This window comes from Zeus faber (genome assembly GCF_960531495.2).
Source record: "Zeus faber genome assembly, chromosome: 8".
Classification (NCBI taxonomy): Eukaryota; Metazoa; Chordata; class Actinopteri; order Zeiformes; family Zeidae; genus Zeus; species Zeus faber.
Window position 1 is genome coordinate 22633815 of NC_137195.1, and position 24520 is coordinate 22658334.

General features: G+C 41.0%; 1 protein-coding gene across 1 annotated transcript in view; it reads left to right on the forward strand.

The window, feature by feature from the left end:
• Positions 1-4788: 4788 nt before the first annotated feature.
• ulk4 (unc-51 like kinase 4) overlaps positions 4789-24520 on the forward strand; it is a gene marked incomplete at both ends in the record, with an annotated part of 25712 nt that continues 5980 nt past the window's right edge. The window contains 10 exons of the mRNA XM_080004838.1: positions 4789-4926; positions 5129-5228; positions 6219-6358; positions 6496-6603; positions 6822-6885; positions 7519-7602; positions 7713-7785; positions 12047-12096; positions 12627-12727; positions 23542-23655. Of these exons, the coding sequence (XP_079860964.1) occupies positions 4789-4926; positions 5129-5228; positions 6219-6358; positions 6496-6603; positions 6822-6885; positions 7519-7602; positions 7713-7785; positions 12047-12096; positions 12627-12727; positions 23542-23655 (972 nt within the window). The remainder of the gene's footprint in view (positions 4927-5128; positions 5229-6218; positions 6359-6495; positions 6604-6821; positions 6886-7518; positions 7603-7712; positions 7786-12046; positions 12097-12626; positions 12728-23541; positions 23656-24520) is intronic.

A 24520-nucleotide genomic window follows, 5' to 3' on the forward strand; every position in this document is an offset into this window, starting at 1 on the left:
CTTCCACTGAAGGTTACCTGCAAGCGTGTGATTTCATTTGGTTTGGACTGAGGGACACGGAGGCATTTAAGAAGGTGCCCAACTATCTATCTATCTGTCTATCTACCACAGCAGAACACAGGGATTAGGTAAAACTGATACGGACGAATAATATCACTGTTATTATAACAGTGTTGAAACAATCTACTAATCAGTCCCTGACTTCACTTCTGATCAGTAACAACTATAATTTTTGTTATAGTTGGAAGTTGGTAGCATCTATAAAAATGCAGTGAAGCCACAAGACAAAAGTTCCACCTTAGCATGCTTACATCAAAATCAAAATGCATCAAAGTGATTTTTGAGATTGTTTTTTCCAATACACTTCATCTTTACGTTTAGCCTTGTTCGTTTGCACAAAAACTGTGGCATGTGTGTAATGAAGAGCTGGTGCTGGAAAGGCGCAAAGGTGAAGTAGCAGGAAAAGCTAAATGGATTGTATTTATCTCATGTGAAATAAAAATACAAAATTCTCAAGACTCTGTAACAACAATTTCTTATTACAACATCCTTACTTTAGGGATCAGCACACAACCATACACACATACTTAAGAGGTATTTTATTGTCCCTTATCATACAAAGGCAGTGGTCTTTCGACTTTATACACTTGACAGGCGTGTGTGGGGTATATTATGTATCCTCCCACTGGCTGTGTGCAGCTACTTGGCAAATTGTCAGAAATGTTATTAAGCTTCTCTGACGAGTGGGAAAAATATACTGTAGACAGTAACAGAGCTGGGCCAGTGGAAAAAAAATGAATCACTGGTCTGGGCTAGAGCATGGAGAAAACACAAACCACACTTAGATAAAGCCAAAACGAGCAAAAGCAGACTTGTGTTCAACAAGTGGGAGAAATATTGCCTCACAACTACTTTATTTACTATATTATATACAGTACATTGTCATTTATTAAATGTTTTATTCCCATGCAAAATTCTTCTCTATATATTGAACTTGTCTATTACTTTATATTCATACATTTGGTTAAACCTAGTACTAAAAAAGTTCTGCCTTACCTATCAGACAGACAGAGATAGATAGATAGATAGATACTTTTTTCATCGCATAAAGGAAATTAAAGTGTTACAGCAGTAACTTCAAAAACAAATAGGGAACAGAGAATAAAGTAAAACAGGGTAGAACATCGTAACCAAAAAAGTTTATGTACAAATAAGATGTAGAAATGATCTGCAATAGATAATAACCAAAAAATATATATAAACGTCTTATCTTGCCTTATATTCTAGTGATTAGAAATGGCTCAAGTGAACCACAAGTGACAGGATGGAAAAGTCACATCAGACTGACACAAAACTGCCAGCCATACAAATACAAAGACACGTGTGGTGAAAATATAAATTAAAAATAAATAAACAAACAAACAAATAAATAAAGAATAATTACGTATTGCCTTCTGGTGTTATGACAGCGTTCTAATAAAAGTATAAAACAGGAATGATCGCGTCGTTGCGATCAACTTACCGCTTCACGCCAATAAACCCAGCTCTGGGCAACGAAAGCCGGGCGGAAGATGCACCCGAGCGCGCCTGTGCTCTCTCATCCAGAACAGAAGCCAGGTTTATGAGCACCGAGGTCCCGCTGGAGCAGTTACAGGACCCGGGCAAACCATGAGTTCCAACCGAACAACCGTCCAACTTCACTTCTCGGAGCCCGTCGCCTCATCTACATGCTGGGCGAGTGTCCGCATGGGAGCAAAGCGGGTGTAAAGCGGGTGGAAGCGCGTTCACGGGAACGAGTACTTCCGGTCCGCTTCTCTTTTTTCAAACTAAAACCGTGCGCCTCAGACGGGAGAGTCTACCTTGAGTTGTTTCTTTTTTCTTTTTGCTCTATATTTACATTGAGGTATTCTACAAACAAGCAGTGATGCAACAGGTACTCAAGTATTTTACCTAAGTAAATATTGGTAAATAGTTGTATATATTGGTGTGTATATATAGACATTTCTTAAAATGTGAAACGTGAAATACAATCATATGAAGGAAGCCCGTGAAGTCGTATAGTGTACTTACTGGACTCGTTCTGTGTTTGTGAAATATATCTTGGGGGCAGAAGTACTGGAAATACAGAAAACCTTTCTATGGTTGACATACATGATACATGCGTGCTTGTAAAAAAATATATATATATGCTTTTATTTTGAAAACAAGAACAGAAACTGGATGTGCGGCTCTGATAAATTGAGTACCACTGGTTTGTTCAAAGTTGCTTACATCTTTCAACGCAAACGCACGGCGCCGTTTAAAAGTTTATTTTACCGCTAGAAATAACTAACATACTGGGTCTTTTTTTTACTTTCATTATTATATTCACTTTATTTAGTCATTAGGTGGGACAATCCGTTCGGCCATGTGCTAGAAAAGAACACACGTACTGGTCTTTGCTGTACTTAATAAAATAAACTAAAATTACTGTGATCTCATCTAAAAAAAAAAAAGAAAATGTTACACATTGTTGTTTACGTTACAAAATAAGTTAAACAGATTTCAGTCGTATTCACATCAAATTCACATTCATGTGGCGATCCAGCGCTGTCAGAGGCAAAGCCGGCGCTTTGTCCTTCCCATTCATGCTGGTGCTGCGTGCAGGGTCAACTCTGAAATCGGTAATTCCGACTCAGTCGTTGCCACTTCTGAGGTAAATGTGTTACATTACATTTATTCCAGAATTAAATGCGTAATTGTTTTGCACGGTTTAGAATTATATTATATATAACAAAGTGTGTTACCATAACGTAAAGAAAACTGCACTTTGCTATGTAGGTAGTCAGAGTTTTCCGAGTTCCGTCGTTATTGGAACGCAGCAATAGTACATGCATGACGTCATCCTGCTACAGCTGGAGGCAGGGTGTGCATGGGAAACGGAACACTCCATACTCCATGTGTGCTGTGGTTGTGACTGACTGCTTTGTCTTTTCCCCATTTGTTCAAGAAGCACTAGGGTAACGCACTAAGGCATGATAGGTGAAGCGTGCACCATGTTGCATTTGGGTTCCAAAGCTTTTTAGGGCCCTCCACCCCCTACACCCAATCGGAATATAGGGAAATAAAACATGGGCAAAGGTAGACATAGGACGGGGGAATAACTCATTAGTAGGTTGGTCAGTTGGGTAATAACAAGGAAACAAAATATATTTGTATTTTTTTTTTTTATCATCATCATTATGTATTTATTTGATTGAAAAGATAAAAAAAAATCATACACAAAAAATAGCAACCGTGATGGGTATTTTGAATTGGAATTCCATATTTCCGTAAAACATTACGATCATCATTATTCACTCCCCTTGTACCACGAATTAAGCGAAGCGATCAAAAGTGGGGAAAAAAAAAACAAGAGCCAAAACGGAGAACACAGTCACACCTGGCGGTCTGCAGGGGGTACTGCAGCCACTTCATCCGGCGGTTGTCACACACAGCATGTGCACAATAAAATTCCATTATAGGACTTTTCCCATTTATTAAAGTATTGCAATAAATACATACATTATTATCTATGTCGACATACTTGAATAAAATGCTGTCATTCATCCTCTAATGAGTACATAGTAAGTTATGTATACTATGACTGTTTCTACAGAGCAGTAGAGGCCCTATAAACACATGCTTCCTTCACGGTTTACATTAATGCGGTTTTATATGTGTGTGTGTGTGTGTGTGTGTGTGTGTGTGTGTGTGTGTGTGTGTGTGTGTGTGTGTGTGTGTGTGAGAAGTTTATTTATTTATTTATTGATTGATTGATTTAATTATTTATTTATTTATTTGTGGTTTCTTTCTTTCTTTCTTTCTTTCTTTCTTTCTTTCTTTCTTTCTTTATTCATTTGTCACGCACTGTCCATGCACCAGGTCACGGTTTATGGGCGAGAAACACGCACCTATCAAAACGTTCCGGTCGCGGTGACGTCAGAGTCAGGTGGTCATCGTAATTGGCTACAAGCCCCGCCCCCAACAGGCGGCGCGTTTGATACCGCGCGCCTCGTCACCATGGCGACGTGCGCCGACGCGTCCCATCCTTCACGTTTGAACGCGGGTCCAAGTTCCAAAGTGAAAGCAAACTTAAAAGAAAAGAAAGCTGAAAATATATCAATTGTAAGTGTGGCTCCACGCTATTTGCTTCTTTTACGTTTGGCATTTGATGCACGTTGGCGTAATGCTGTCGCCTTCTATCCGGTATCACAACAGTGTCGCTGTGCTGTGTGCGTGGACGTGTGTATTTAAAGTACGCCGATATGGGTTTTGTGTTTCTACAATACAACCTATATGTATGAGATCGATAGATAAGAGAATTTGGCAATAAACAATAAATCCAAAAAGTGACAATAAACAATGATCCTCTGTGTCCACGACTCACACTCTTGTCAAACATAGAAAATTGTGCACGTTTGGATACATATCGATGTAAGATCAAGTCTGTACACACACCGTGGATGCCAGGGTGGAAAACCGTGCGGCTAAGATAATAAGAGCAATTTTAGCAATTTTAGAGATTCTTTTTCTGTATGTTTTCTACTTTTATTTAAAATTGTTATAGCAAGGCTTAATATGACACACAAATACATCTGAATTCAAAATCCCCATATGGGTGTGGACTACAACCTTGATAATGAAGATAAAAAAAGTAGATGCTATTTATAGATAGGCCTACTGTTATTTAGATTTCTAATTCTTAATCTTTTGGTTTATTTCCCCATTGTGTCTAGTGATGGTGTTGAGGGCGTCACCTCGTAGCAGATGGAGAACTTCATCCTGTATGAGGAGCTGGGGACGGGCGGCAGGTCCGTGGTCTACAAAGGCAGGAGGAAGGGCAGCCTGCACTACGTGGCCATCATCTGCTCAGACAAGACCAAGAGGTCGATGATCACCAACCACGTAAGTCTGTCATACCTTATATTTAGTTAGTATAGTCTAAAGTTTGACCTAATTAACAGTACACCTTTAACGCACAATGGTACAGAGAGTGTCTTTACTATCCTGTTAAAGGATCAATTTACCAAATCACGACTGAATTCTCCCAGGTCACATGATTTTTCACTTTCAAATGTAATTTCTCTTCTGTTCTGTCCACCATTAGGTACGTCTTTGCAAAGGACTGAACCACCAGAACATTGTGTCTTTCGATGACTGGTACGAGACCAGTAACCACCTCTGGCAGGTGGTGGAGCTCTGCACAGGTCAGTGTCTCCTGAGTCAGGAGTCCTGACTGGTGTACTGGTGTACATTTAACAAGATAACCTGTTACTGTACAGTGATTATAACAGTACAGTACTGTATGCTTCTACACCTCGATCACCATCACAATAAGTTATCAGTAAGGTGTGGAGCCAAGACATTTTATTTTTATTTGTCAGGTACATCATAAGTATGGTGCAGTGAAATTACAAAAGGGTAGGTAACTCCAAAGGCTGTGCGAAACAAATGTACAGTTATAAAAATATATTTATATAATCTGAATTAGAAAAACAACAAGCAAACGATTTCATACATTACATTCATATTCTACAAGATCAAAGCTTTGTTTTTTAATGGTCCATCAGCTCCAACCGCACATTCGTTGAATGCAAATTGATTGTTTGAGATGGATGGATCAAGACAAAAGGTAATAATAGTAAAATAACACAAATACAAAAAGAAAAAAATGCAATATGCAATAAACTTAAGAATTTAGCGAAAATAGAAAAAATGGCAATATACCATGAACCTAAAAAATAACAATAAACAGTAAACCACCGTATCAATAATTCACACTCTGTCAAACAATAGGAAATGTATGCAAGTTTGCAGACTAATTTGCAGACTACTGTCTGTGCATATGTTGTGTGTACCAGGGTGGGAAAAAACAAAATGGATAGAACAATATAATAGATACAGTACAATACATACATACAACCCATGCAGAGGTGGAAAATTCCAGAAAGTGAAACTCCTGCCATGTTTTCCCAGCAACACACCAATCAGCCAATTGGGTTGCTGCTAATAAGCAAATCCACATGGTTGATTCAAAATCCCGGATTGAAATTTTACTTTCTGAACCCGGATTTTACACCCCTGTCAAATGTTCCTGTTTATTTGTCATTTTGAGCCTTTCGATGGTCTCCTCGTGAAGAAAATGGTCGAATGTGATTTTCCTTTTTTTGACGCACATATTCCAATATTCCATTCAGGTTGTTCGCTGGAGTCTCTGATTGTTCAGGACGGGTGTCTGCCAGAAGACGTGGTGAAGGCTTTTGGACGCCACATCGTCCAAGGACTCAAATACATCCACAAAACAGGGATCATCTACTCTGACCTCACACCTGCCAAGGTACATGTGTGTGTGTGTCCGTTTCAGTATTTACACACACAGTATGTGGGTTGTTGAAGTAGGATTTTTTTCTGCTCATGATGGCTTTATCACAGCAAAGTCACAGAAACCCCACAAATATCCGTACTTCTACATAGATCCTGCTGGATGGTCAGGGTATCCTGAAGCTCAGCAACTTCTGTCTGTCCAAGGCCAAGGGGGAGACGCTGGAGGAGTTCTTCTCACACTTCTCCACCCCCGAAGAGGCGGGAGGAGGAAGAGGGGAAGAAGCCGAAGGGGGAGGAAGAGGAGGGGAAGAGGAGGAGGAGGAGGAGAATCTTGAAAGCGACGGTGTCAGGGGAATGATACAAGGTCCGAGAAAGAAGCAGCTAGGTAGAAACTGTCTGCTTGGGGATTTATATTAACTTCCTATTCATATTCAAATAATTGCCAATGAACTTCTTTCTCTTGTACGTCTGTCCAGGCTCTCCAGCTTACAGCGCTCCGGAGGTTCTGCAAGGAGCGGAGACCACCACCAGCTCAGATCTGTGGGCCCTGGGGTGCATCCTGCACTACATGTACACTGGTACTGTAATAACACACACACACACACACACACACACACACACACACACACACACACACACACCAACATGTTCCATGAGAGCGCGTATGTAGGACAAGGTATTACACCAGCCAGATCTTCCTCCAGGTGTTAAAAAGAAACATACTACATCAGGATCATTGTCAGACCATAAAAGTCACCATGTCCTTGTTTTCGCACCGCCCTTTTAGCTTAGTAGTTCATTTTGCAATGAGAAAACAGAAACAGTTGAATTATTTTAGATAGTTTTGTTGTCATTGCGATATTAACTCCCCCTTAGAAATAAATAAAAAAATAAAATGAAAATAAATAATAATAATTTTGAATCATTGTAAAAACTTTAAAAATAATGGAAAAAAATATTGTATTAATTAAAACATTTAAAATAATATATGCATTTATTATATATATTAAAAGTTTTTAATGTCATTTAAAGGAATATTTAGTACTGATCTTAATGTCAAGACTCATTTAAACCAGAGTGCACTTGAAAGTGATAGAGCGGAAAGTAAACAGTGAAATGCTAATAACTGACATACACATTGCTGCTGTCGGTGCTTTGCTTTCCACGTCTCAGGCAGACCCCCGTTCCACTCAGACGACTGTCAAGAACTGAAGAAAATGGTCTTGCGCGAGGACGCGCTCCCCCTGCGACAAACAGGTACACACGCAAGAACAGAATTGTCACTGAAATGTCTCACTCTTCCTTCTTTCTAATGCTTTTGAGGTGAGACGTTTTTTTAAAGTTTGTCCTTTGGTTGAACTTCCAAGCGTTTGCGTCGGGTCCCACTGAGGAGTTTCAGAGTCTCCTGAGAGGATTGCTCACCAAAAACCCCGATGAGAGGTCAGTCCTCTGAGGGAACACAACCCCGTACTTCCACACTGCTTAAATGATCAAAATTATACACTTTGCTCTTTAGATGATAATAATAATAATAATAATAATAATAATAATAATAATAATAACAAAAAATTAGCAAAAAGAAAAAAAAACTGTAAAACAATAAACATCAACAATAAGCAATAAAATAAACCTATTCATAAACAATAAAACAGAGAAAAAAACAAAAAAATAATCAATGAATAATAAAACAATGAACAAATGGAAAATTTGTTAATATGCAATAAATAAATAAATTAACAATGAACAACATTAAATATACAAATAAATAGAAACATAAGGATGAACAAAAAACAATAAAATAAACAAGAAAATGTGTGTGCAATTTTGCATAGATATACAGTATATAGAATAAAAGACTGATCAGCCTGATATAGCGGGTTCAAAAAATGATGGAAAGCGACAAAACTTTGTACGCCCACTACACTAAATGTGTAGTGGGCGTTTTCGTTACACCAGAGTGACCATTGTTTACTTGTGTGTGGTTGCGTTTGTTTCTTCAGAATGAAATGGCCGGAGGTCCTGGCCCACCCCTTTTGGGCTCAACTCCTGGAGGAGGAGGAGGAGGAGGAGGTGGAGGTGGAGGAGGAGGAGGTGGAAGGAGAGGGTGACGAGGATGAGGACGAGGAAGAAGAGGAGGGAGAAAGAAACGACCACGCGAGAAATGACGTTTGACGATGTGTGTTGGTTGAGCTGTACAGAACATAGCACTAAAATATTAACAATAAAAAAGACAACACCTTTTTGATTTATAGGTTTTTGTTTTCAATGCAGTAGGGAACGCTATTATTGGACTGTTCTCTTTGCATACAGTAATAGATAAAAGAAACCCTGATTCTGAAAAGATGAGATTTATAAACAAACTACTACTCATCTATTCCACTGGTCGACTTCTTTGGGACGTCCCTGCTTTACTACAAGGAACGAGACCGGGCCGTACCATGGCTGCACTGGGCCAGAGCGGGCACGTCTAGACACACCCCGTGATCAAATCACAGCCAGCGACTACACGCACTGTTCTGATGTTATCACACACACACACACACACACACACACACACACACACACACACACTCAGACACAACAATCAGACGGTCCCATGAGACGAAGGACCCTCATGTCTAAGCAGCCAACAGTCTGATAGTCGAGTGAATCATCTCTGTTCACCTGCAGTGACATTTGGTTGGAAGCCAGAGCCAAACAAAGGAACATTGACGGTGTCTGTCTGTAGAGTAGCCTGGTAAACGTGGAGGATGAGTCCGTGGAGGATGAGTCCTGGGATGGTGGCAGGAAGGACGGAATCCCAACCAGACTACTTGTTTGGCTGTGTTTGTGTCCAGAACCCAAAGGCTAGCAGTCCAGCCCCAGGGCAGCAGAGGCTGAGATCATAGAGGAGTGTACTTGCTAGTTGCTACCAGAAGGGCGCCGGTTTAAACGCCACCTCAAGAGGATAAATCGAGACAGAGAAAATTGTGAAAAAGTGTGGAAGAATTTGCTCTTTCTCGATTAAAACTGTTCAGTGCCTTGGGCCAAGGCACTGACTCGAATGGAATTGAGCAAGAGGCGGCAGCACAGTGCTGGGCAGCTCCCAGTTGTTCGTGTCTATTGCGGAACTTTGAGGAACAAAAGGCAGATTAGGATTTCCTATGTTTGTGCATAACTATTATTTATGGAAGTGCATGTGCATGTGCACATGTGTGTGTTCTCCCTCTGGTCCCTCATAGAGGCTCGGAAAGCCAGATTGTCGAGCTGACCGTCGGCCAGCCATCAGCCCATGGAGCTTCTGAGAAGTCCACCTCAGAACCAAGCCAAAGACCCACAAGCTATGAAGCCTTTGAGGAGCCTGAGGGATGGAGAGAGGGAAGGAGAGAAGGATGGAGAGAGAAGAGACGAGCTTCAGCAAACTGGTGCCGAGTCGACTTCTCACACATCCCACCCCAACAAGTTATTCACACCAGCAAGTAATTCCATATTGTGTGTTTGTGTGTGTGTGTGTGTGTGTGTGTGTGTGTGTGTGTGTGTGTGTGTGTGTGTGTGTGTGTGTGTGTGTGTGTGTGTGTGTGTGTGTGTGTGTATGGTACATGCTAAATAAGCAAATCTTCCAATGCAACTACAAAGTCATGGTGTAAAGCTTTCAGAATATGATTGTTATACAGCGGGTTCGGGGAGGGGGGGGGGGGGGGGGGGGGGGTTAATAAGGAATTTCAATGTGGCACTGGAAGTCATAGCGCAGTAGCTATAATTACATTTATCCTAGGTAGATATACGCACATATTGGGATTGAATCCCTAAATGCGATCCAGTGAGTAAAGAGTTTGTGGCCAGTCGTTGCTGAAAAGCAGGCTCGGTAAACTATATCTACCTAACCTACCTAACCCTACCTAACCTACCTAACCTACCTAACACTACCTAACCTACCTAACCTACCTAACCTACCTAACTACCTAACCTACCTAACCCTACCTAACGTACCTAACCTACCTAACCCTACGTAACCTACCCAACCTACCTAACCTACCTAACCCTACCTAACCTACCTAACCCTACCTAACGTACCCAACCTACCTAACCTACCTAACCTACCTAACCCTACCTAACGTACCTAACCTACCTAACTACCTAACCTACCTAACCGTACCTAACCTACCTAACCTACCTAACCCTACCTAACCTACCTAACCTACCTAACCTACCTAACCCTACCTAACCTACCTAACCTACCTAACCTACCTAACCCTACCTAACGTACCTAACCTACCTAACCCCACCTAACCTACCTAACCTACATCAATGAATTGAAAAAAAGTAAATTCACTCTTGCTGTTTTGTTTGCTTCTCTTTCACTGTGTAAGCTGTATCAGTTGACCATACTTGCTACATTTATATGTACACATTTCACACTTTAAAATTATGTGATGTCCTCCTTTTGCCTGTGTGTTCCTGCACATAGTTTCTTTTCAAGACTCTGACTTCTGGTTTGTGTGTGTGTTTTTTTGTGTCAGTGTGTTTTCTTCAGATAGTGTATCAGACCTGAAACCAAAGAATGGACTTGATAGCGGACACACTGAGGCAATTTTCCTGTTAAGGTAAAAAAAGAAACAAAGGAAAGCTTATATCTGAGCTTCACGGTAGTATTGACATGTAGTTTCTATAGAGTATCCGCTGCTCCTAAAAAAGCCCTCAAGTTGAATTCTAACTTTGCATTCTTCTTCACACATTGCAACTTTCAAGTGGTGGTTCTGAATCTTTAATTCTTATTTATTGCGTACCTGTGACCTGTTAATCTTTAGATACAATTTTTTCCTGTCCATCCAACCGAAGGGGACAAACGTAATTTCGCTCGATACGCATTTAAACGTAATTCAGGGCACGGCGTACCAAAACCATGACAGTCTGTTGTAGCCAGACTGTTGTGGCGTTGATTTTAGCCCAAAACAGTTGCTGTTTTTTTCCTTTCTTCCTCGGACTATATCCTTTAACAGTGGATTCATGTGAAAGTCATATTTTATCATTCAGGGGTGGGGGCAAAATAAAAGGAAACCAATTCCTTTCCCTAAAGTAAAGAGAAAAGCGTGACATCAAGCATAGATAGAAGATATTTTGTGATTCATATCAACTTGTAGGTTGAAATGATGGTATTAACCATAATTAATAATTAATGGAAAGTAAAAATATATATACATTGCTGCACCAGAAACGTCTTGCCTGCTCCAGTTGTCCGGTTGTCCTCTGTTGCCCTGGTGGTGTACTTATTAAACACCACTGTGCTGCTATAATGTGGAGCTATTAACCCTTCACTCTCCTCTCCTCTCCTCTTTACCTCCTCTAGAAAAGACTAGTGGGAGTAATACCAGTCGATTACATAATCATAACAACATAACAAAATCATAACCGTGTGAAAGCTCTTCTGTACACTGACTCTGACCTCATTGTCACCCAAATACTGGACAATCCCAAGGTACACAGACAAATATTATAATTATACAATAAATGCATTATATCATATTTTACCATACCTGGTATAATTCAAGTTTGTGAATTCTGGTTACCTTTGCGCTTTGTGAGGAACACTCCAAATATCAATGATACCAAAAAAAACAAAACAAACCAAAAAACAGATCTTTTGGGCCAAATGGGAAATGAGCCAAACCAAACCGAACACAAAGGGCTCATTGTGCTTTTTGCTGTGTCTCCTGCTGAGCAGCCCTCCTGTGCGCTCCGCCTCTAAAACCATCGGCGTGCCGTCAGATTCAGGTACCCTCCTTTACCACACCAAGAAAGATGTACATATTTTTTGTGACGTGGCATTTCTGTTGTTCATGTCGGTTGCGAACGGCTGGTGTCCGGCAGAAATCCATCCAATGAACACACGTTAATGGAGGGACAAGCGGGATTTCCTTTTAGTGTCTTGAAGTTTTTAGTCTAACGTTACAAAAGGGCAAGCAAAGGGAGATAGAGCTATGTTATCTCATGGGGTGTTTGAGTTATACGTTATAAGCTTTCACTGCTTTTCTCCCCGTTTCATCCTGTCTTCATCACGCAGCCCCTCGCCTCCCTGGATGGAAAGGCCTCCTCCTCTCCTCCTGTCTCCTCCTCATCCTCCTCTTCGTCCCCCTCTTCGTCCTCCTCCTCGTCCTCCTCTTTGTCCCCCTCTAAGTCCTCCTCTTCGTCCTCCTCTTCGTCCTCCTCCTCGTCCCCTTCTTCGTCCCCCTCTTCGTCCCCCTCTTCGTCCTCCTCTTCATCCTCCTCTTCGTCCTCCTCTACTCCTCCTAACGCCGCCACAGCCCCAGGCTCCAGACTCAACCTGCTCTGCTACCTCTGCTGTGCGGTGGGACACAAAGGCGTCGCCACCCGGCTCATCAACTCTGCCGTGGCAGCACATCGAGTTTTCGAGCTGAATTCATTTTTATCAAAATTTCATAAAAAAAAAAAAAAAGTTAAAAAGAGGATAAAGCACACTTCGCTATGCAGAGGAGCTGTGAGAGTCTGCCGCCCACTTGTGGTTGGGCGGTGTATTGATATTCCTTCCTTGTTGACAAAATCCAGTCTGTATTTTAGCCCCTCCCACAATTCCAGTGTGAGCGGAGCTAATGGTTTGTTTTGATCAGGTTCGGATACGCTATTGCTCCCCCTTGAGTCGAAAATTACACATTGCGTTCCGAATTTAGAATCGTTATTTATTAGGTAGCCGTACCTGTTGATCGATGCAGGATTTTGCTGTTTATACAACCGAAGGGGGCAAACTTAACAACGTAGTCTATATTAGTTGATTGAAAGCAAGTGTTTACAGTATGTTCATCGCCCCTGTTCCAATCTTCATAGCTCCCAGTGTTGACCCAGCAGCTTTGTCCGGCTCCTGCCTGGGATGTGTGAGCATCTACGGTAGAAATTAAAATATTATTATTATTATTATTATTATTATTATAATTATTGTTATTATTATTATTATTATTAGTAGTAGTAGTAGTAGTAGTAGTAGTAGTATTTGTTTTTATTATTATTATTATTATTGTTAGGGGTCCAGTCCGCAGGGCTGGAACCCGATTGTAATTTTTTGACAGCCCCTTATTGTTATTGTTCGAGAAAACATTCTCAGAATTCTGAAGCCTAAAACTATCTGGAAAACCAACTTTGGCATAATACACGAACATGGTCACGTCTTGTTTGAACCGCGCCTCCACAAAGACCCCAAATCGATCCACATACGGAGCAGATATTGGCGAAAAACCAACCAAATTTGGAGCGATTGTATCACAGACGAGCCAGTACGTCTAACACCAAAATATGACCAACCTGGCCAAAACTATCTGGAACACATTCTTCGGCATTAGCTACGAACACGGTCAAGGTGTCATTTAAACCAGTATGTCACAAGGATCTCGTGGTTTAATTCCTTCCAAATCGATCCACTTGCAGAGCAGATTTTAGTGGAAAATTAAACAACTTTGACCCAAATTATTCAGTTGGTCTTGTCTTAACTGATATGTCACACGTCTCATTCTAAAATGAATGAGATGAGATTTACAGTAAGATGCCTAATGACGTCATGATATACTTTACTATGAATGTACAAATTTTGAGTGAGAATGTCAAGTTGGACCATGTCCAAACACTGAAATGTCCGACTCACTGATGGCAATGGCAATGATGGCATCTGAAAAATAGAAGCCTTGCAATGGTAATTACCCACAGAAATATCACAACGTTTTTCCTATTTGATTGAAACGGAACTTAATGAAAATGTAATCCAACTAAAAAACTGAACTCAACTTTCCAAAAAAAAAAAAAAAGTAAATTACACCGCTATTGTAAATCGACGTAAATCCATCATAATTGACGTATTCGACACAGAGCCTCTACCGTCACTGAAACTCTGGATGTACTTCAATGCAGCAAGGTATGTTATAACAATGACAAGATATAGTTTCAGATAAAAATCAAGTACTTTTTTGGTCACTGTCATGTATTGTCCTATAACTAAACTCAACAAACTGCAATGAAAAGGCAGAAAGTGTTTGTGATCGTGAAAAATTATTCCATAATAATTCAAAATGCTAATTAATTTTAAAGTTACGTAAATGATATCTGATTACATAGACAAAAATCTATTAAACTGAATGAAAGTGTTCCTTACTTACATAAAAAGTACAATAAAGTAGTAATTACAAATAACATATATTTATATATTTTTTAATTTTTCATGTATTTATTGTTATTGTTATTGTTATTAAAAGTGATTACAAATGTTATTTTTGTTATTCTTACAGTTGCCGAAAAATAGCAGAAAATCTAAGACAATAAAGAAGCTATTGTCCAAAAAAAAGTACTGGAGAAAAATCTGATGAAAAAAACACTAATGGAAAAACGTACAAACTAATGGAACGCTAATGGAAAACCGTTCGGTGTAAGTCTTGATTCCTAATATGTATCGGTGTGAAGAGGTTCATTTCACCAGGATGATTTACAATTTGGAGACGCCAGAAATAAACAATGGTGCAGTTATGAGTTTATCAGCAATTCTGAAAAACAAGATTCAGAATGTTTGCACATGGACACAAAATGACCTAGAGGATGTTTTGACTGAAGGAAATAATCTTTATCAGGAGATGAAAAAGTCTGGTACAATAAATGATAATGTTCCAGGAGAGACGATATTGCAATAACAGTAAATACAACAATGTTCCTTCGATTGTGGTGGATGGTAATTGCTTGTTTACGGCATCATTGTTTGCAATAAGTGAAAATGAAGGAAATCACCGAAAAATAAGACTTATGGTAGTCAAACGCACAAAAGATAACTACAGTTTGTACAGCAATTCTTTGAGACATAAATACTTGTCTGTTGAAAACTATTTACAATTATCAAGAATGAAATATATTGGAATCTGGGCTACTGAAGTTGAAATACAAGCAGCAGCAGATGTACTACGTGTACATATATTCACAAATGTCGTATTAAATGGTTGAAATATTGTACGTCGAAACCACATTTTCACATAGACACCGGAATTTACATAAAAAGTGTCAACGAATGTAAATATGAAGTTATTACATATGTTGCGGAAACTGTAATACGAATATGCTGGACCCCGTGTATTGCTGCCTGCAACTACAGTATATTTATCCAACAGTATATATACACTGTACACGACTGGAGGTGTAGCGTAACAATGTTACAAAAGCTTTAAAGCAGTTTAATATTGATTTACTGTCCATGTAATCGTCAAATAGTGGCCATATAACCGTGCACTAATGCTATTTTGTAATTGTCTTTATTTTTGACAATTTAAATGCTATTTTGTTATGCCAACAACATGTATATTATTAACACACGAGAGGCATGTGCTCCTGGACTCCCCTGTTTATGAGGTCAGGAACACGCACACACACACACACACACACACACACACACACACACACACACACACACACACGCACGCACACATACACACACACACACACACACACACACACACACACACACGCATGCACGCATACATACACACACGCTCACACACACACACAAACACACACATGCACACAAACACGGACACACACACATGATCGGGACCGGAACTTTTATTGCAAAGTACAGACCATTTTGGGATCGCTGGCAATACTATCAACAATGCTTGTCATCTAATGTGTTCTCCTCCTTTAGAGATAGCTAACATGTTGTACATGTCTTTTTTAAGCAGAAAACTGCCACATTTCATTAATGTCAAGTGTGTTTGGCATGGCTCTCTCATATAATGCCCTGTTTTTAGCTTGTCCAATACCAGTGTCTGTGCGTACAGTTACAGCATCTTCAGGACAGGTATCGCATTTTCGTTTTCTGAAAAAGGCAGTCTTTCACGGGGTCACAGGTCACGGTGTCACATGAAGTAATTTTTTTGCTTTGTCGTTCATGCTGGTTTCCATGGCATGAATGCAACGATCTACGATTTCAGTTTTAATGATGATTTCAGTGTGTTTTAAAGTCCCTGTAAAGCAAAAATAAACATGTGTTCTGAGATTGTCAGACAATAAAAAAAATGTGTCGTTAACCACCCAGCCTGGTTTGAATGATAAAGAAAATTTTCAAGTATATAAAATGAGGTTTGAAAATTGTTGGAAAAAAAGGCAGTTCTCTGTTCTGAGACGGTGAAGATGCAGAAAACACGCCCATTCATGTTAAGAAACTGTGTAACTGTGTGTCCAGTTATTCACCTCAAAGCGCCGCGGTCTGGCTGTGGGACTCCCCGCTCTCTGCCACAAAACGCTCCCCACAGTTCAGTACTACAGTCTTTTCGCATGTTTTCAGCAACTACTCTCGACCATATATAATGTGTTTAGAAACAAGTCAGTGAATTTACTTCACAGGGACTTTTAAGATATTTGCCCGGCAGTACCAGATGCTACCAGCAGGTGGCAGTGCAGGTCAGCAGGTATTCTGCTGCAGCCTAATGAATGATTGCATGAAAGACACACACACACACACACACACACACACACACACACACACACACACACACACACACACACACACACACACACACACACACACACACACACACAACAGTCTCATTGGGTCTGCTTCTCGTATAACTCGTATAAGTCTAGATTTCACGTATGAACTCTCAGTTGGTTGAACTGATACTAAAAATCTTAAAGCACGCTGAGTGTCTCTACTTGTAAGAGGTGCGCCATTGTCCACAACTGTTCAAGGATACGTCGCCAAAGGGAAATGTCCTCACTAATACTGCAAACTTCTGTTCTAACCAGGGGGTGTGTTTGCCATCTGCATTTGGCTTTTGCTGGTTGTGAATCCCTTGTGTACTTTGGGCTGAAAAAAAAAGACAACAAAACATGTAGTCCACATGTTTCCATTGAACCATCATATGCTAGCGGGTGTTATTTTTAGTGCTCATACGATTTGACTAATAAATCCACGAACTACGAACACTTTTGGTCACTCATGCTGCTGTATAAAAACACAGACGCCACACACACAGAATCGCACCCGTGACTCACAAACACATGCAGATGTGTAGACATACGCATACATATACGCACACAGGCACACACACCATTCAACAGACCAACACACACACACACACACACACACACACACACACACACACACACACGCGCGCGCAGTCATACACACACATGCACACACACGTGCGCACATACACACACACACACACACACACGGTGTGTTAATTCAGTGTAGAAAGCAGGTTTGTATGGAGGTGAGATCAGGAACCTCTCTGTCCCTCCTTTGATCCTTTCATCCCTGAATAGGACTCAATGCTCACCCCCGACTCTCCCTCTCATCTCTACCTCTCTCTTTCTCTTTCTCCCCCTTTACCTCTACCTCTACCTCTAGCTCGCTCTCCTTTGCTCATCTCTTCCAGAAAAGACCCGTTCATTTTCATGGGTTCACACTCCGGCTTTCCCCCGGTCGCACATCTCTCTCCCCCTCTCTCATAGTTAGTCCTTTTTTTCCCCCGACGCTCCTCTCTTTCCCCACTCTTATTGCCAGTCTCCCGGAGCTCAGTGGTCACAGCGATTTTTACAAAATGGCCGACCATGGCGAAATGCCGTGCGCACGTTTTTTCCACTGCGCCCGTTGTTTAAGACAAGTGGCGGAACATTTTTTCCCCTGCTGGCACCCCACCCCCACAGCCAGCTCAGTGTGACAAATTCTAAGGCAAAAAAGTGTGTGTGTGTGTGTGTGTGTGTGTGTGTGTGTGTGTGTGTGTGTGTGTGTGTGTGTGTGTGTGTGTGTGTGTGTGTTTCATAGCAGGGGTTCTCCCACTGCAGTCCTGCTGATTGGAGTGTCAGGGCTGGGCTTTGTTACCATAGCAACCACTCTGGGCTTCGATCAAACACCTCCCCTCCCTTTTTATATATATTAATGCCTCTGTGTTCTTCTGTGTGTGTGTGTGTGTGTGTGTGTGTGTGTGTGTGTGTGTGTGTGTGTGTGTGTGTGTGTGTGTCGGTGTGTCGGGGTGTGTGTGTGTGTCTTTTCCACCAATGAGAAAACAAACTTTCAATAAAATGTTCAGGACTAGCGTTGTTCATGCAACTTATTTTTTAAACCCAGACAACAGTGTGTGTGTGTGTGTGTGTGTGTGTGTGTGTGTGTGTGTGTGTGTGTGTGTGTGTGTGTGTGTGTGTGTGTGTGTGTGTGTGTGTGTGTGTGTCTGTGTGTGTGTGTGTGTGTGTGTCTGCCAGCCACATGTGCAAAGGTCTACCCACTGGAGACTACCTTTTTTCTCGGGAGAAGTTTATTGCCTTTTTTTTTCTTAATAATAGCTGAGGTCATCAGTGACCTTCGCTACAGCCATATCTGTAATGGCTTCCTGGCCTTGGAGAGTGATCGTATTTGTTGTGCGGAGTTGACTTTTGGATACTATATTTTTTTTTTTCGTTGACAAATGATAATAAAAAATGAAACACATTTCCCAATTCTTAATTCATGATGAAATATTTAATGTGCCCGTGAAAAACCCTTCTCTCCCCAACCCCAACTCTCACACTATTAGCCGTTTAATGCATGTTTAACCTGTGCACGCATGTGGTCAAATCTGCCATTCACGCTTCCTTGTTCCTTCCCTCGTGTGCTTTTCAGGAGGCTTCCATGTGACAGTTTACATCAACTGCCCGTCTCCACTCAGCAGGAACTAGATTTGCACCAGCTGTGCAGCCGTGCACCAGCAATGGGGAGTTATCCATAAGTTCAATTCCCTTCACAATTCAGTCACAGGGAATAGAGTATCGGTGTCTATCCCCTACATCCATGCATGCTTGGGACCTGGCGCCCGCAGCCCAGGTTCTGCGCCTGCGGCTGCGTCTTGTGCCTGTACATGGGGGTGGGTTGTATGTGTGCGCCCCTGGGGTGCAAGGTCTCCCTCCTGGGACTGGGTTATGCTCCTCAGGGCCGGTTGTGGGGGTTGCCCCGCTGGCCTCCGGCTTCTCTGGGGGCCCGGGGGTCTTCTGTGGCTGCAGGGCGGGGTGCCCAGGGCTTTCCTGCAGTCATGGGGTGTCTATATGGCTGCCTGACTCAGGAGTGGCCTCGAGCCCTCTCCGCTGCTTGGATGCGCCACGATATAATTCCGACCTTATACACCAGACCCCATTGGAATATGACCTCTACATTGACTGGTGGACACACACACACACACACATACACACACACACACACACACACACACACACACACACTGTACAGGCGGTGTCATCACAGGCGCACGCACGCCACCGGCACCTGCTTTGAACGCACCCTCCTGGTTGCATTCCTCTCCTTTTCTTCCTCATTTACTGCCAAAACAAGACAGGAAGAGGCCACGTGACCAGTTGCTGTTCCAGTTTTCCTGGAGCTAATTCGCTTTTTTTTTTTCAATACATGTTGCCGTCCAATGTTTTTGTTTTTCCATGTACATGTTTTCTGGTGCTATGTTTATTTGTCTCACCAGGTGATTCTCCCCCTCTTGGAGTAGTGATCAGTTGTGGTCCTGAATGCAATGGCATACAAATACTCTGTGTTGTATGCCCAGCATGCTGACAGCACAGGTTAAATAAATAAATAAATAGATAGATAGATAAATAGATACATAAATAAAAAATAAGGAAGTAGGGGTACACTATATACATATATACTGTATAAAAACAATAACTACAGGATAAAAGACGTTGAATCGCTGAAAAATTCCATGGTGGTCAATCCTTCAAATGAGATTATTACTGACCAGTTGTTGAGTTACCTTGGATGATAATGCAGCATGTTGACAGCTCCTGTTTGACAAATCCCCTCACAAGCACAGCGCTGTGTTTCCCTTCTCTTCTGCTGTCTGTATAGACTGATTTTTTTTTTTTTTTTTTTAAGATGTCAATGAAGTGGGGGCTGAAGTAGGGTTCTGCTTGGGTCATGTTGGAATTCTGTGAGTTTTTTAAGGTAAGATAAGGTGGAATGACACTTTATTGATCCCTGGAAGGAAATTCAAGCAAAGAACAGTTGAAAAAGAGATAAAACTAACACATACTGTATGTACACTATCTATCTACACAAGTTAGCATGATGCAAACAAGTGAGCCAGATATTGTGCAAATCTGGCGCCCAAGTGCCAGAAAGACTCCGTCTCCCTCCCTAAAGCTGTACCTGTGGGCAGAGATTCCCACAATCAACGTAAAATATGAAAAATACTTGATGGCCAATCTAGTCACTAGATTTCCACTGGTTGTTTGGAAAAGAAAAGTTCCAAATTCAACAAAGCTGCTTCCCTCGCTAGAGCACGATGGTACGGTTGTCATCTTCTCAAGTCTAACTCGCAAAAAGAATGAACTTGTCAATCACACATCAAAAAGCCAATGCCCACGGTAGAGCGGCAGTCCATATTTGGATACCCTGCGGGACTGTGACACGGAAACTGACAGGCTGTTCAAAAACGCCCCTCGGCTATCGGAACAGACGGCGGAAAAAAGAAAGTCAGGAAACAGCGGGGGATCGCCGCAGAGCTGCTGATAACGCCTCTCGGAGTTCGGCGGCTAAAGCACCAAAACAGCGAACAGTTTGTCGTGTACAGGTCCAAGACATTTTAACCCAATGAAAATACCCCCAATAACCAAAAACCAATGCAATATCTTTGGACGCTGGAATCAGAATCAGAACGAGTTTATTCCGCCAGGTGCATTGATATTTGTGAGCAATTTGTCCCAGTGAGGAGGTGCCTTTCTACAGACAATTAGTATTTTAAGAAAAAGTCAATAATATAAAAATAATAATAAGTAATAAAAATAAAAACTTATAATAAAAAATGGAATAATCATAAAACAAAATTGAACAAAAACAGTAAAGTAGCAATTCAATAAAAATAGAAATTAGTATTTAGTATATTAGTACATATACACAAATATACAAAACAGAATTATTATTATATTAAAATATACAGAATATAAAAATGCAATTCTATTCACAAGATAAGTTATTGGTATGGGTGTATGGGGTATACATAATACATAATTATATGTTATTGCGTTATTGAAGAGTACGCAAAACAGGGCACACCAATTTGCCACCCACAGCTGAAATAAATGCGGCATGTGGTATATAACTGTATGGTACTATTGTTGTGGTTTCTTTAACCATTAAAGGGGACCTATGGTGCTTCTTTTTACATGAGTCAATATAGGTCTCTGAGGTCCCCAAAACATATTTTATATATATATATTTTTTTTTTCTGAAAATACCACTCAGATAATGCATTCAAGCTATTGTGGCATGCCTCTAAACCAGGCTGTTTCCATATGTGTAGCTTTAATCATGAATGAGCAGCCAAGCCCCTGGTTCTGAGCCAATGGGGTTTCAGCGCAAGTTCTGGCTTCTGTGAGCCAATGTGGTTTGAGCTTTACTCCAGGCTCAGTTTTATTTACTCTGTAAACTTTCACTGTTTCCACCTTTCATTACACTAAAATCTGTTCCTGAACAAATCTGAGGCAAGAAATTAAAAATCCAGTTGTTGAATCTTCACTCATATTAGATCTAGAAGTCGAATTAAGAAATGTGTTCAGACTTTCGTTGCCGCGCTCCAGGCTTGTGGGAGAGACTCTCGCATGCATGGATATTTAATTTCATGTTATTGTCGGAAAATAAAAGAAAATAAAAACATCTGCAATAAAAACACTATTTTTTTATGATTTTATTTGGAAAAAGGCACAGCAGATGGGATGGAGTAGATGACCGTAAAAATAAATCCGTAACGAGCTGACGTCAGCTTGTGCAGAGAGGAGGAAAAAAACGCTGAAAACCGAGCGTTCGGAGCGTTCGGAGCGTTCGGAGCGTTCGGAGCGTTCAGAGCGTTCGGAGCGGTCGGAGCGGTCGGAGCGGTCGGAAGCCTGCGTTTTAACACACACATACAGTTTACAGATACCGCTTACACAGTGTTGGCACCCACTGGTGGCAAACTGGTGTTGGCAGTGCTCAGTATTCCAGTATGCACTGGCATTACACCACGTCTCCTGAAGAATGGGGGGAAATGGGAGACATGGGACAGAAGGGGCAAAAGAGAAAGATGGTGAAAGGGTGAAGGCATGTGAAGAGTCATGAAGAAGAGTGATGTGACAGGCGGAGTGGGAGAGGAGGAAGGAAGGAAGGAAGGAAGGAGGGAGTAGAAGAGACAGCAGGTTAGAACGAGTAGCAGAACCCGGCTCTGATCACAGAGAAGGACGGGGGAAACAGACAGAAATGCTAATGGAGGCCGTCTCCGTTGCATATATTACCGTGTTTATGTTATTTTGAGTCCGCGCAAGGATTTTCAGGGAGGAGTGGAGCGTTTAGTTGATCTCACTGTATTCATGTTCACGCTGCGGGGTTTTTCCTCAGGGTTCATCCAGGGTTGAGGGCTGCGTCGATGGATGTGTACCCCCGGACAAAGGACGGAGTCAGATACCAGTTTACCTTCCTTTTATGGTTATTGCCTTCCCAATTCTGTGATTTATTAATACAACATATGCCAAAACATCCACTCTTTTTTCATTCAAGTGTGTGACCTACGCTTCAGGCCCCTGTGTGGTACTGGGACTATTTACTGAATTGAAATGAATGTCACTGGAAAAAATTCTGCAGCGTGGTAGCAGACCAGCTTCATGCATATGGTTGAATTTTTTTTTTTTTAATATATTTTACAGGGTTAGTCTATATCCCCAAAGAATATACTACTTTTGTAATCCTGACTGCCCAACTGCTCAGGACAAATACAGCACTTGGTCATTTGAGATTTATTTGAGACAAGGACACACCTCTTTTCCTTTCTTGAATAAAATGGTAGATTGATAAAAAGATGATAGGTAGATAATATTAGATGACTTAAAAGAGTCAACAGTTTGCTGCATTAGCCCTCATTTATATGTATTTTAGGGTGTGGAAATGGTGGAAATTGCAAGAAATGGAGAGATAACCATTCACATATTTCACTTCGACTAGTGCATGAAACACTCACTTGGAATGGTGAGCAATTTTTTTACAGCAAGAACTCCGTGGTGTAAAATACAAAATCCTTATTTTCCTTGTTGCAGTACTATTTTCAGTAGTATTTTCCATGCATCATTGTTTAGTGGCAGGAATTAAGTTCATTTGTAATATTTTGCTTTTGGTTTCATCCTAATTCTAGCGCTTCTGACTAATTGTAATTCTAATGATATAAAAACCTTTTCCAGGTGCTGTCCACGCTGCCAGACCTGCTGAGAGACAACCTGAGGAACAGCAAAGCGGAGCAATTCCTTCCACCACCACTAGGGGAGCCGCTGCACCTCATTGCCTCTCAGGAACAGGTAACCCAAACGGTTAGATTGAATCAAAGTCAAAAGTAATATATACCACTGCAAGCCGTTTTAAATATTTAGAAAAACTGACAGACTTACAGAAAGTCGGTTCATCAAGTCAAGGAAACGATTGTGGCGTAAACTACAGTATATCTGTTACGCTGTTGCAGCATCAACAATGACCGTTGTCGACGGACAAGGAAAGTTGAGCAGACTTCAACTTTGTGTAAATGAGCAGTGCTGGGGTCTGGGCGACAGCCAATAGGAAGGAAGATACACACTTAATGGCGCTGATCCTTGGACAATGGATGCCCGGACCGCTGCCTCATTGTTCATGATTCGGCAATTTTTTAATTTCTTTATGAAAAACGTTGATAAACTATCGATAAAATCAGGAACAAGTCATTTTATGTTTCTCCAATGAGGACAATTCTTTATTTTAAGGGACGGATGTCAAGACTAGTTACGTAATTATTTTTTTTTTTGGCTCTTGATTTGGGTCCGGAATTAGTTCAGCACCTATTATCTGTATTTTCAAGATATTTTCTGTCTCACGCCATACAGATTCAGACCCCTTCTACCCAAGCTTAGTAGAAAATAAATGCCAGCCTAATTCTGCTTAATTCATTGATTTTATCTGCTCAGATCTGTTCCTGCTGTAGGACTGGGTTCATCCCAGATTATTTTAATGACGAGCCACAATCCAAGGCCGGTCCATACCAGGGTCACTACACACACACACACACACACACACACACAAACACACAGCCCCAGTATTCAGTGGAAATGGTCATTTTTTGAAGAGTATAGTATATTATATATATATATTTATTTATTTATTTTTAATTTTTTTTTTAATTTGGATAATCCTATT